At 40.1% G+C, this 14,959-nt stretch overlaps 1 protein-coding gene across 1 annotated transcript in view; it reads right to left on the bottom strand.

Moving 5' to 3' along the window:
- Window positions 1-14,959, bottom strand: part of PTPRT (protein tyrosine phosphatase receptor type T) — a 457,248-nt gene that overhangs the window by 40,130 nt on the left and 402,159 nt on the right. Inside the window, exon 17 of the mRNA XM_074920627.1 lies at window positions 72-259. Coding sequence (XP_074776728.1) covers window positions 72-259 — 188 coding nt within the window. The remainder of the gene's footprint in view (window positions 1-71; window positions 260-14,959) is intronic.

Raw genomic sequence — 14,959 nt, 5'->3', positions numbered from 1 at the left:
CCCCTCCCAAGCACAAATTCTTTGCAAGTGTAACTTCTGTACTCATTCATGTGAGTGAAGGTTCCTCTCACCTCATACTCCTCTTTAAATCCATAGCCCTGTCCTCGCTTCATCTGGGTGATGTGCTGCAGCAGGTCGGCCACTCGGATGGCTGGCTGGAACTGCCCCCGGGGGTAGGACATTTCCACCGGCTCGCAGCTCCGGTACGGGTGGGTCTGGATAGTCAGGGTTGGCTGGGTCATCTCTCCATGGCTACTGTCTGTTTTAAAGACAGGGAGGCAAAACAAGCTTTCACCTATCTGGTATTTCCAGTCTCATTCCTGCTTTGTTTGGTTAATCGTTTCTCCACCACCCCACAGGTTGGTGCAGGCAAAAGAAAGTAATGAAATAAGTAGGAAACCCACCCTTGCCTACAGCTGCCTAGAAGGACCACATTGAATATTTTTTGTGTCAAGGAGACAAACGCAAAGAGATAGGAACAGAGTAAATAGCCAATCAGGCTAATGAGGATACAGCACATAGAGCGAAGTAGCACATTTTGTAAGGGTGAGCTCTGCATAGCAACTCCAACTGAATTACATACCTTTCTTCACAAACCTGCAAACACGACTGAAAGATACATACAGATGAGCGTGATACTGAAGAGGGATTTGGGGTGTACAGTAAGAGATAACTGAAAGGGGACCAAGTTAATAGCAAACAAATTATTAGCATTTCAAATAAGTCACAGAGGATGTTAGAGGGAAATTAAACTTTTCTGCTAGCTCAGGTCTAAAATTTATATGTCAATTACAAAGATCTAATATTATCAGAAATAATAAACAAACCAGCATATAGTTATCATGCATGCAGAAATTTAAATTTCAGATATGTAACTTTTCTTTTTGAAAAAAATGGATTAAAAAAATTCTCTATCACTATGCAGATGGAATTGTAACCTCTTACCTCCCCAGCAAAATTCTTATATACACAACAAAATATTTCTGGTGAACTAATAGAAAAGAAATAACCAAACAATTGACTGTCTATTCAATATTTATTTTTAACAACAGAAACTAAGATTAAATAAAAAATTCAGTTTCTTATCTGCCAGAGTTGACACAATTTAAATAGTTGTCCAAATAAACCACTGGTTTTTCCTTGATTACAGGCATATGAGACGCTTGGGTTCTTTCGCGCATACAGGCCTTAACATTCTGCATCAATTCTTTCCGGTCTTATCCAAACCCAAAATATTAGTAAACAGAAAATGTATCTCCCTCAGATTGTTCATAAAAAACCCTTTAAGATTGCATAGACAAGGTTTGTTTCTTACAGAAAGCTTACTGACAAAGCGCCTAAACACTACCCCTTGTCAGCAATACTACAGTCACATTTCTGAATGGATAAAGAATAAATAAATCAAATTGCAATTTCAGGGTGATTTTTGTGAGGCAGACATATGTCTGAAATGCTACTCTAAACATTGCTATCCTTGAGAAATCGCCCTGGAGTTTTGATCAGAAGCAGTCAGGATCTCTGCTGTGTCCCTCATTGCAAAGGTGGGTAGGAGCAGAGAGATGCCTTCTCAGCAGCTGGCAAAACAACATGACAAAACACAACAAACAATGCTTTAGCTGGTTTACTGTTATATTAGGGGGAAGATATCAAGACAGGCATATGCTCTGTTTTGATGCTGCAGGACTATGAAGGAGAAAGGAATGCCAGCAGTGGACACTGCTGCAGGGCAAGTTGATCTCCATTGTGAGATAAAGAAGTCTGATGGCTGATTTATCAGAGATGCTGAACACATCATGCTTCTTCTGAAACAAATTAGTACAAAGCGATCATCTGCTCTGAAGATTAGGCTACTGAATTTAAGGATTTCTGAATCCCAGGTTCTCATAAATACAGTCACACTCCCAGGACACCCAAAGATTTACAGAGCTATGGCTCTAGCGAAGCAACCCTCACATACAAAATGTGAATAAATTTGGGATTTAAGGAAGAGTAACATCCAAAGCATTTGTATAATCATCCCTAATGCTCCGACTAATGACAGTGTGAGAACTCTGAACAGAGGGAATTTCAAGGCTTATTAATTCCCCTAGTTGGATTCGCTTTCCCAGTGCATCTTTCCTTGCCTATTCCCTATTAACCTCCTGTAATGGAGAGGAGAAGATTTTTATCGCGGACCATTTCCGACAGACGTACTATGCTTAATTTTCCATCATTAGGTTTAATACAAACCCAATTTCACAATTGGCTTCTCTGAGGAACCTGCAAGTAATGCCACATTTTTATCAGCCCCAATTAAAAAACATTACGATATCCCTATTCAAGAGGGAGTCTTAAAACTAATGTGTGGTTCTAGTGCTAATACAGTAAGGGCACATGCAGAGCATAGGCTACTTGTAAAATGTAGCTCAGATCAGTCAGCTCCTTTGCAGGCAATTATTAATGTCTCTCTTCATCAGATCCTTTAATTCTGGTGTGCTTGGCTCTCTTCACAGAAAGAAGTATCATGGGGCGAGGTGAAAGCCAGAAAGCCATGCCCCCTCCTTTCCAGTGTAACTTCCCTCAGAGTAGGCATCCAACTCAGGAAACTGAAGGTGCTCAGCAGCAAAGAGGGATCTGACTCTGGCCTTTGAGTTTATAGTGACATCTGTGCTCCTGGTCTCTGGTCAGACAGATAAAAAATGGTACAAAACTCACAGACTGTGGTAGTAGCTTTAGCAGCATGGTCCGTGGCACCACACCATTTTGCGTGCCTCTCACCTAGCCAAGTGTTTCTACTTAAAAAAAAAGTGTCACACTATCTGGGTCATCCTACTCTCAACCCTATGACATACAGAACTGAAACTAGGCACAAGATCACCTCCTCTGGACATCCGTGACAAACACATTTGAATGGCCTCTGCACTACCTGAAAGAAAACCCAAGCCTAACAATTGCACTGGCTCAGGACAGCTGTTGGTTATTCCCACCAGCATTTTATCTGAGCCAAGGGAAGAGTGGAGGGGCTTTTATGGAGACAAATTGCTACATATGAGGCGAACCTAGCATTCTTAAGTTCTGCTAATAAAGCCTGATGCAAGAAACATATTGTTCCTTCTCTGTCTAATCACACCATGACCATGAACCTAAGCATGGTTAATGAGGCGCTCACGCAAGGCACGACACCTTCTCTCAAGATGTGCTGTTTGCAGCAATTTTGTGAACAATTCAAAATGCAGGTTGGAAGGGAGGTAGGCAGCAAACTGATCTCTCACTAGGACAATCAACTAAAAGAGTCTTTGGAGGGCTTGCAAACAGACCTTGCTTTTCCTGCAGGTTGCAGCTATAAACCACATCTCATTCCTTTTGGCACCGTTACTACTGTAAAGGACAACAAAAATACCAGTCCCTCAGCAAAGTCAGACTTCTGCTTTAATTGTTGCACTAAAGGCAAGTCACAGCAATCTTTCCCAGTCCCTTCTCTCTGTTCCCTTCTCTTAAACATGCCCCATTCCCTTGCTAATGAGGATGAGTTCGTAGGACAAATTGGCCAAGACTTTCACTAAAGTTTCAGCAGGGCCTCTAAAGCATGTGTGCCTTTTATGAGTTTTCAGTGAGAACAGCAAATCAAGAAAATAGATTTTTTTGAAAAGATGCTTGAAATTATTCACTCTAATACTCAGAAACTACTAAACATACAGAATCGTGCAGCAGGTTTTTTTGGATTATATTTTGCATGCACATCTTATTGCTAGTCATATGTCCTCATTTTGTTGATAGGAACACATACCATCATATTTCACTGCACACCACAGATGGAATACAGTTCCAAGAAATAATCCAAATGAAAACATTTCAAGAGATGGTGATTCTATTCTGACCCCAAAAATTGTGGCAATGGTTAATTACCCTTGCTGTCTAAACATTTCTTAATTGCAATTTGACTTTGCTTAGCTTTGACTTGCAGGCACTGAATCTTATTATACATTCTGTGAGATTAAAGAGCCCTCTGAGCATTTGAAATCTTGACCCATGCAGGCACTGATCAAATCACTTCTTCAGTTTCTCTTTGATAAAGTAAATCAATTGAGAGCTTCTGAAGTCTCATTAGGGCGGGCTGTTCAGGGCTCCAGTTTCTTCCTCGAACCATTTCCAATTTTCCACAGTTCTCTCTGTGGAGCTGTAAATAAAACAGGTATTCTGCATGTTGCTGGAAACATGCTGTTTGTAAGAGGATCATTTCTAATATTAGCAGCTGCAATAGCAAAATATGTTGTAATCTTGTTTGTTAACTTCTTTTAGTGCAATACACTTGCTCCCCACACTAAGATGTCTGTTGCCAATGCAGATATTTTGATTTCTGGAAGCTGGCACTTTCATTATCAGCCTCAGAATTCACAGAATACTCTGAAATTTTGTGTGAGATGTTAAATCAATGATTCATTGGCTCTCACATGACTGTCCTGATTGGGAAACTCTTCAGACATCTCAGCATATCTGTTTAGGGTGTAACTGCAGATAATCAAATTTAATGATGTTGATGCCACTTTTAATATTCACAAACTCTCCCTGCTTATGAAATGGTGCTTCTTGTGCCTCTCTTCTTTGCTGGAGAAAAAAACATGAACTTGCTAAAGTAAACTCTGAGGTCTGATTCTGTCAAGGGAAACTATTATGTTTATATATATTATATAGAGTCCAGTATGCAGAGAAAGTTGAAGCAGAGGCCAGCTAGGAGACATCTTTCCCCTAACCCAGAGGGTGAGATATTATTGTCTGCCTGCTGCTACACCACCTTGTATTATATATCTTTTTTGCTACCCAGACAAGTAAAATAAGTATGTCTCCCTCCACAGAAAACTGATAAAATCCTCCACAGATGTCACAGATAAGATGAAGAGCAGCTGAGAAATTAGATTCCCAGCCTGGAAGTGGCTCTGTATGATCAGACCCCTGTGCAATGTCCCAGTAAGCCTGGTGGGAGGGGACCTGCTCATCCAGAGCAGCTTTGGGGGATTGAGTCTTTAGATCCTTTTATAGATGTCATCTTGTTTCATACAGTTTTGTTAGCCTGAGAGATAGATATCTGGACACAGAGTATGATGTTGTCTTCTGACCAGAAAACCAGACTATGCCTCAAACAACTAAAAGCAATGCAGCACCGATGTGTCATGTTGTGTATGAGAAGCTTCTTTCAAAATGTTTGCTTTAATATCCACAAATTCCTTCTGTGTCTGAAATGACAGGCCTATCATCTCTGCTTATATTTTTATTCTCTTAGCCTTGGCAAGTGTGTAAGATGATAAGGCATCCTTTGCACAAAATAAATTATATTTTGAGTGGTGTTTGTGATGGATTTAATTACACACATATCCAATCTCTCTACACTAGAGTAAGGGTTGTCAATTATTTGACATCTTCCAAGGATGACTACAGCATGGCTAATATCTCTTCCCCTTACACTAGGGATATGGTGCGAGCTGGTGAAATTAACTTACTTTTTTATGTGCATCAAAGCTTTATTATATTATAAATATCCAGTTATAATATGCTATATACAATATAAAAAGTGGTATGGCAAACCAAAGTCAAACCATCATTTGTCTAATGATATCACCTGAGCCATAAAAAGGCACGTTCCTTTAACAAAAAGCCTTTTGACATCAGGTTTGACAGAGAGTGGAGGATGCATCTTTCATTTCAAAGGCTATGAAGAAGCCACATGTGCATTAAAAAAGAAAAAAAAAACCACACTGGAGAAAGCAATTTTCACTAGATTGTGAAGAGATTTTTAAGAATTGCTTGGTAAATACCTTGCACAAGTGTATTCTAATCTTATAAAAACTGTTGCATACATTTGTTTTCATCAGCATAGAAGAAAATTCCCTTACGAGATGTAAGGAAGATGCGTTGGTGAGCTGGGCTAAGACCTGAGACTATTGGGTACATGCATATAACAGTGCAGCTCTTTGAATGCATGGACTTCACCAAATCAAATCTTTCTTTGCCTCCTTGGTGAAAAAGGCTGTCACAGATTTACCTGCCTTACAGAGCAATTCCTTACTTACAGCTGAAAAACTGTTGGTAACTTCAAAACAGCACACAAAACTAGAAGTCACTAAATACTGGAGCTTTCCAAGCCACTCGATCATCTGCAGGCAGAAAGAAGTGCAAGAGAAATTCAGTTCAAGAGCCTACAAGGGTATGCACCTCTGTTGTTCACTCTGCTGAAGGCCAACATTAGCACAGCAAACTGGTGTCAAAGCCTCTCCCACAGCTCCTTAGAGGCTGACATGACCTGGAAGGCTACAGATACAATTGAACAGATCAAGTCACTAATTTTTCAAGTTTTCATTGCATAAAAATAACTCATCTCACAATTTAAAAAGCCAGTAATGGTAAGATTTGCTAATGCAGCAACATCATCTTAGTACTTTTTTAGTTCTTCAAACATTAGATTGTGGATGTACCCACAGCAGATTAGGCATAGGCAAAACCCCATCCAACTGCAGAAGCGTGAAATTCAGGTTAAATTTCTATTTCTTTCTAAGCACAAGGCAGTTTTTGTGTGAGATTTCATGACAGAGATCTTTCTCTGCTTGTTCTGCACATCTGTAAGTAACTAAAAGGCACTACAGTCCTCATCCTCTCTGAAGAGCAGCAACTCTTGTTAGGATCCTCTTGAGCAGCTGAAATGAGAACAAGGGTAAAGGTCCTTATGTATTGCCAGGAGATATTAATGGCTGTAAGGGAAGGACACACTGGCTCCCCTGAAGAGACTGCCCTGATGGCCCCTGCTGAACAGCCTTGAGAGCTACTGGCCATGCACATTTTCTCCAAAACCAACCTATAAGGTTGTAATACCCCTCTTCAGGTTTTGCAGTACTGGTACAACATGGGCCTACTGAAGTATAAAAATAGGGAAAACTACCTCCTTTATTTGTTAGTATTACATATTTACTTCTCTAGTGAAGATACTCGCACAAAACATTTAAATTGAGTTGTCTACAACTGGAAGAGAAAATTAAGGAGCTAAAAACATGCACTACACAAACCAGTATTAAGCAAGCATGGGATAGGGTAGAGGCAAAACCAAAATCCCCTATATCTTACTATCAGCAATCAAATCACAGCCAAGCCTAAGGAGCCATCCACTATTGCAGATACACAACATTTATTAGCAGAAGGTGTAACAGATGGGAACAAATAGCACTGAACTGCAGGTAGTGCCCAAAGACAGATATTGGTATTGGGATGACTGATGCCCTTTAAAAGATCTCCTTTTATTTCCCAGAAATTAATATTAATAAGAGTCAAAAATTAGACTTATTTTGCTCATACAGAAACATCCAACGTCTGGTGAATCTGTCCGACAAGCCAGAATGTCAAGGTTTTAATTTGTCTTCAACTCACAAGATAGAAATTTCTTCAATGCCAAGGGCTTCACAGCACCTGTGGCTGTTAAATAAAGATGGAACTGATGCGTGTTTTAAAAGTACTCTGTACTTAAATAGCGCTCAGTAAGTTTGAAAGAGTTTTGAATACACAAGCACAAGACCGGTTTAATTCCTATTTCCTCTTTTTCCTCTCTAAAATCTGGGATTTTGAAAGTTTGGGGGGCTTTTTTGGCTTTTGCTTTCCCATGAGAAGTACGGATTCAATCTGCTTATTGCTCCTTGAGCTTGCGAAGGGTGCAGTTCACACTGTAATTGTCACTATCACGACAGAGGTGGGAAAACAGCTCCCTTAAATGAGGGTGCAGTTTTCACAGATGCTCAGTACCAGACTAAGAGGAGTGTGACATCTTCCAGTAAACTACAGGTCTGGGCCCTGTTTCTAAACTACAGCCAGAAGTAAATCTACTTTTAGACTTTTCTATCGACAATACCAAGTCTCTCGGAAACAAGAACAAACCTTCTGGAAAAAGGACTCCTTTCCTTCCCGACCTTGTTAAAAAAGATAGCAGGATAAATATGTGTATTCTGGCAGCCCCTCCAAGCCTCTGTGCCCTGGTTGTTAGTCTGTAAGCCAAGGCACTTAAGTGATCAGTTGTAATTTCTTCCTGGTCTAACTGTGGGCATTCAACATGCTCAGAGTAATGTTTAAAGCAGCCATGGTAGATTCCTGTGCCTGGAAGTGAACATTTACTGCAGGTAATCCAAAATGACAGGTCTGATAAATACCACTGGTTAGATTCTGATCAACCACACATCATCTTTCTGATTCATAGTGGAGGAATTGCCTTCTTCAAATTCCACACGCAGGCAGCATCCTCCAGGGAGAGCCTGAAGTTGTAGGCTGTTATTACTCACTTTCAAGGGAACACCTCCAGTAAGTTTCTGGATAACTTCTTTTATCAGCTAACAGTTTCTGCCGATTTTGCTGTCTCTGTTAACTTCCTGTAAAAATGTATTATTTTTAAAAATCCAAAAGCTAAGAGCTGCACACTGGATGCTTTATTTATCATCCGAACAAGAAAAGTTAATTTGCAGAGATGCTGAACACGAACACCTCCCTCTAAAGTTACCAGCAGTCATCGAACAGCCTCTGCCTCTCAGAACCTGCCTTTCTGTTTTCCTCTCAAATCTACACCAGACTGCTTGAATATTTAGCATTTAACTCTCAGCATACACAGAATGAAGTGGGGCCACCTGCCCAAACCCAGCCTCTAATTTCTCCAAATAACCTTTACACTTGCAATTGAGTCCAAAACTGTAGGCTCCCACCTGCTTAGGACACACAAATCCTCACTTAAATTTGCAAGTCTTGAGACAGTTTGGAGCTGAGCCTCACTCACAGGACAAGGGGTAATGGTTTTAAACTAAAAGGTGTAGATTCAGACTAGATATAAAGAAGAAGTTTTTTACCATGAGGATGGTGACACTAGCACAGGTTGCCCAGGGAAGCTGTGGCTGCCCCCTCCCTGGAAGGGTTCAAGGCCAGGCTGGACGGGGCTTTGGGCAACCTGGGCTAGTGGAAGGTGTCCCTGCCCATGGCAGGGGTGGGGGGTGAAACTGGATGATCTTTAAGGTCTCTTCCAACCCAAACCATTCTATGATCCTGCGCCAGCTGCACAGGCACAACCACCTATGTGAGTTAAAACTAAACCGAAGGCAAGGCGGCACGTGAGAATTTGGCACAAAATGTCAAATTCCATTCACAAAAACAAACAATGAATACTTGATAGAACCCCTAAACCTTAATTTTTGAACTGTTCTTACCTTTAAAATAAAATAGACCAATTAATAGCAATAATGAAGCATGAGTAAAACAAAAGGCTTTCTAATTAACACAACATATGACCACAGGATTAATTATGATTTTGGAGCCCAGCCACTTAACAGCACTCTCTCCAAGTTGTCTTCAAGACACAATGAGTGTGTTTGCTCTCCAATGAAGTGCAGTATGCCATACCTGTCTTCTTACCTAACAGCGTGGTCGATGGAACAGTGTCTGATGATACTTTGAGATGGAATTCCGTTCACCCACACGACACGGATCAATGGAAATCAACAGAAGATCAATAGGAAAAAAAGTTACAAAAAATGAAAACAAGGTTAGCTATATCTCACACTCAGAAGATTCAGTCTATAGGTCATATTGGGAAACGTACAAAAGCAAAGAAAATTTAGAAATGAAAGAAAAGTCTGGCACTAGTACCTGAGTAGTAGGAATTCAACAAAGATTTGCTCTGAAGGGTTTTGCTTTGGACAGAAAATGAACAAGGAGAGGGTGATGCTAGGTAGGAAAGACATAAGGAAAAGACTTTAGACATATATTAAGAGAGAGAAAGAGAACAGGGAGAATGTTCCTCAAAGAACTCAGTAATATGGGATATATAAGGCTTATCAAAATGAATTATATTTTTCATCTCAACATGCATATTACATTTATTACATTGTCATCATGATGGATTTTCTTTAATATAAGCACTCCAGACCCCAAATATAGTATTATAGTTATTGTAAATCAATGTGTTCTTACATAGGATACACACGTGGGACTATATTCTAGATATCCTTTTTTTAACAAAAGGTACAAACTTGTGGTTTTGTCTCTAGGAGAAAGACCCTTAAAAACAACCCCCAAAATAAAAACTACAGAGACTCAAATGCAGTATTAACAGTAAAATAAGCCTGCTCAAACAATGTACACTAGTACCACAAAAATACACAGGTAGGGTAGCAATATTTTTGTTAAAACAATACAAGATAACGAGGGACTTGTTCTTCAACCCAGGACTGTTCATAGCAAATCCTTAATCCTTTCCCCTGTGAGATGTGTTCTTTCAGCAGGACAAGCATCCCTCCTTTCTCCCATTAAAACGTTAGCTTTCTCTGGACACGAATCCAGAAATTATTTCCATATTAATCAAATATTTATGGAAAGGAGGTAGGGCTCAACATCTTCACAGTAGACTCTTTTCTTGATAGTAAATTTATGAGGCTGGTTTATATCTGCAATACAGTACATTCTTACGGTAATCCATCATTTCTGAAGGCATATTCTTTTGTTATCATTCTGCATTCACACTTAGAGTCACAGGCATTTATTTACCTCCTCCTCAAAATGTTGGGAAACAGGCTAATGCAAATCTCAGTACATCAGAAAGATGACAATAGATAACACAGGAAAAACTATTCCATAATCCAATAGAAGTAGATAAAACTCAGTATACATCAAAGTAATTTCAGAAGCAATTTTTTGTATCTCTAGAGCAAACACCACTTAAAAATTTCAAGTTATTCTATGGGGTGAATGAAAGAAGAAGTCACTAGTCTAGGAAGTTTCATAAACTCAGCAGAATTATTTCCCAAGCAGTTTATAATCATCAATAAATGAACTCACTTTCATTCTCCCGCCATATTTTCAGACTTACATCACTTGAAAACACATTAAAATAATCAAATATCTCAAAGCTTTGTCTGCTGGAGTTCTGCCCCAGCTGCCTTCAAGCCATAAAGCATCTCTCCTCTGGGGCCTCTTTTTTCCCCCCTGCATTTGTCAGCCTAAATCAGACCCTCCTCTTATTGTGCTTAGAACATGGTCACTTTTGCAGATACATAAAATAAGGTCTAAAATGAGTACTTTGTTTGCCCAGGGTCACTGAGCAAGTCAAAAGTCAGGGCCTGGAGCAGGACACAGATTTTCTGAAATTTGGGAGTATACAAGAACACATTGGGCCATACTGCCTTTCCAGGAATCGCTAACGATAAATTACTCTGGCAGCTGAAGATATATACCTCACTTCAGTGAGTTTGATTAAGAAAGTTACCAACTGAGGTTTATTAAATGAACTGTATTTGTGAGATAGGGAGGTTATTTCTAGATTCAGAAGAAAAAGGGGGGTAAAAATCCCCACCAAAAAGTTTCCCAGAACTTTGGAGGGCTCATTCCCAAAATCAGTCAGGTGGTGGCTTGTATCATAAGAGATGTATACACAGTGCTGCTTCCTAACCAGAGGTTCTAACAAGCACTAGTTTCACAGGAAACACTTCCAGAGAGGATTTCACATCAGGGTAGAGATTAAGATTTCATCAAAAATTCTCTTTGTACTCCCTAGAGAGGCATGTGAGGCCACACAGATCCCTCTAGTCATGCAGAATGGTGGATGCTCCTTCCTATTCTGAAAATGGTTCTCATTTTTTATAAGATTTTCCTGAACTAGCAACCCCCCCCCAAAACCCCAAACCAGCATGAAAACCTGTAAAAGGGATTTTGATATCTTTTCCTTTTATGCCTTTGATGAATTGTGGCTCTGTTTTTCATTTTTAAATTAATTTTAGAATTTTTCACTAAAGAAAACATCTCACAGTCCTGATCCTACAAGTCCTTGGACTGTATTTAGCAAATAACCTAACTAAGAGTGAAAATTATCTATGGGGTAAGAAAAAGAGCAGATCTTGATGTAATTGTCTGTTGTGACTTAAAACAAATCTGAACACCTTGGCATTTCATTCATCACAAAAACATGCGGGATATGGAAAGGTGTAAATTTAGATGTTTCTTGGTTAAAAGCAATCCTTAATGCCCTGAGTGCCACTTTCCTACATCTTCCTCTTAACTCCTTGATCTCACTAGCAAAGGTACTAACATGGTAACTGCACAGCAGTGCCCACTAATGCAAAACTCAGTTCCCTACAACTTCCAAAATGCTGTCTTCAAATTGTGCTTCTGCCTGTAACATTAAAGCCACCTCCCTAACCTGTATCAGTCTCACTCCTGAAGGCTGTCTGGAAAGCAGTCTCCTCCCAAACTCAGATGTCATAAAAATTAAGCACACCCTAATAAATCAGTCTCTAGCAAAACTGTCATCTGGTGACATGGCATTCTCCTGGACAAGCCCAATCCATGGTGTTCTAGCACTGCAAAGCCAGAAGATCAGTTCCTTTGTGCAGGACGTACCATTATGGACAGGGTGTTGGGCCATCTTGTCTAGACCCTGCTTTTGCTGAGAAAAGCTGGACCATGTGATCCTTGAGGTCCCCTCCAACCTGGTATTCTATGATTCTATGAACATTAGTGCATCACTGCTGAAATGATATACTACTGCTTCTCCCATCACATGGACTGGCTGACAAACTGTGCACAATTTATGTGCAATAACAGTGCCTTGCACACCCCTTCTGGTCAGTGCACAGATACTGGTGGACAATTATAGGCCCACCTTGTCTCCAATTTGTCATCTCGTTTCACAATAACCCTGTCAACAACAATGCCTACAAGTGACTGTGCTGTGTCACTCAGTGGAAAACGCCACTGCTTCCCAAAGACTCCTGCAAACTGAGGATCAGGCTCAAACACTGCAAGTACCATCATCTACCTTTAATGGATTTAGGATATATTTTTATTTTTTAGGAAGCAAGATATTTGAGAAAATGAACAACTATGATGAGCCTGCGTCACCTCCACATAATCCCTGGGTAAAACCAGACAAGCTGGAATAGCCATGGACTGATCTGTCTTTCAGCAGACACCTAATCTGATTCCATATGGTGTCGGAGACAGAGGCTGAGTCCACAAAATCTCTTCAGTTTAAACTCCAGTATGTACCAGTGAGAATTCTGCCGCAGTATCGACTAATATTGGAGAATAGAAAGAGGGATGAGGGGCTTTGCAACGGGCCAGGAAAGATAAATGCCCATTTCTCTTCCACTTTTCAGCAAGACCTGAGGTCTCCCCGTTCCAGATACAGATCTTCCAGAATGTAATTACATTTGATAATGGACACCTCTACCAAATGACAAGATTCAAAACTATGAATGTCCAACAGGCCTGTGTGCTCCTGAGCACTGCACTGGCCTTGACAAGGACTCTGTGGCACCCAAACAGCAATGACTTTATGGATGCTGCCATTTGTACGAGTTTATACTGAAAATACAAGCATTTTCCCCTAAAGCACTGAGAGAGAGTATGTGAAGAAATCTGCATTTTTACCAACAGCAGAGACAGGAGGATGGTAACTCTCAGTGGTGAAAGAACCACTGTTACTACACAGCAGATTTTATTAAGACTTCCCTGTATCAGTGGTCAGGCCTGTGTCTCCTCAGAGAAGGAGGGGCTGATAAGCAGAAAGACAGTTGCTCATCTGTGATGTCTTTCATGATGCACAGCACCAGGCAGCATGCTTTACAGTTGCTGGACCTGTCAGGTGGAAGCTCCCTGTGGGGTGACAGTGCTGCAGGCAGTAAACGGGGAGGCTATAGCAGGGGGGCAGCTGTAGGGACTTACTTTTTTTTTTCTGCCTGAAAAGTCATTAGAATTATTGAGGCAGGAAGGAAAAACTAGAGGGAAGGACACATGCCCTGCAAGGACACTGTCATCTGGAGATAAACTTGTTTGCAAGTCGTTCAATAATTGTGAGGTATCCTACTTAACCAGCTGTCTTGTTCTATTTTATTGCTTTTGTGAGATAACAAGTTGATCTTGGAATTGAAAACGCTTAGCTTCTCTTGGTGGACTTTCTTCAAAAAAGAGAAGGGTATTTCCATGTCACTACTAAAGACAACTCGAGATCTCATAATTGAGGTCAAGACGGAGAGGATGGCTACCTATCCTGAGGTATCTGCCAATGTTATTCACTGTTGGGAGGCAAAAGAAAAATTTTAGAAGGAATCTGACTGCTGCTTAAGACAGACAGCTGATTTCAAAAGCTAGGATGGATAACCTCCTGTAAAACTCCGTTAGTTAACAGGAAGGTTAAGAAGTAATCCTATTACGTTATTCCAAAGTTAGAGTAAGCCTGTACAGAAACCCTCAAGCATTAAACTCTATTAAGGCAATTTTTAAAAAAGACAGTCTTTTACCCATAAAATTCCTGTATCAGCATGTGTACACTACTTCACAGAAGAGAACTTACCTCCAACACCTCAGCATCCTGGGCTTGGCAGTAAAAAAGTTGGAGAAATCATGAAGGCTTACTGGTAATTGTTTCTCATGGGTATAAAGAGGAAAAAAGAAAAGAATTGACCCATGACTTCACTCAGGCTGTGTTACAGAGGGAGGTAGTGATAAAATTTGCAGTGATGTCAAACAAGCAAAGGACTAACTGATTAAAAAAAAAACAAACCTGGAGGGATGCTTTTTTACAAAATTAGATACAACATATTTTCTATAGTTGCCATTTCAAGTAAATGACTCAGCTATTTTAATTAGTCTCTCAAAATACCAAGGGGAAAAAAAAATGAGGCCACATTTCAAGCTCATCTCTTCTCTTATTTTCTGGTTGGAAAAAAAATCCCTGAACTTTTAAAAATCCGGATTCTGAAGAAAGTGTTAAAAACTTCATTTTCCCCATACATTTTAAATAAGCTACCTTGCTGTTTCTAGGATGCCTGTTACAATGCTGTCCTCTGCTATCCCATCTTTCAAAGATATGAACCACTGACAACTCCTGCTGTCTGTTTAGTAGATATAGCTACTCAGCACCTGAGAAAATTAGATCTTGACTCAAGTCAATTTAAAATCAGAGAGATGTGTTCAC

The sequence above is a fragment of the Athene noctua genome, chromosome 16 (genome assembly GCF_965140245.1).
Source record: "Athene noctua chromosome 16, bAthNoc1.hap1.1, whole genome shotgun sequence".
Classification (NCBI taxonomy): domain Eukaryota; kingdom Metazoa; phylum Chordata; class Aves; order Strigiformes; family Strigidae; genus Athene; species Athene noctua.
Note: the sequence above shows the minus strand (reverse complement) of the source record. Positions and strands in the feature narration are given on the sequence as shown.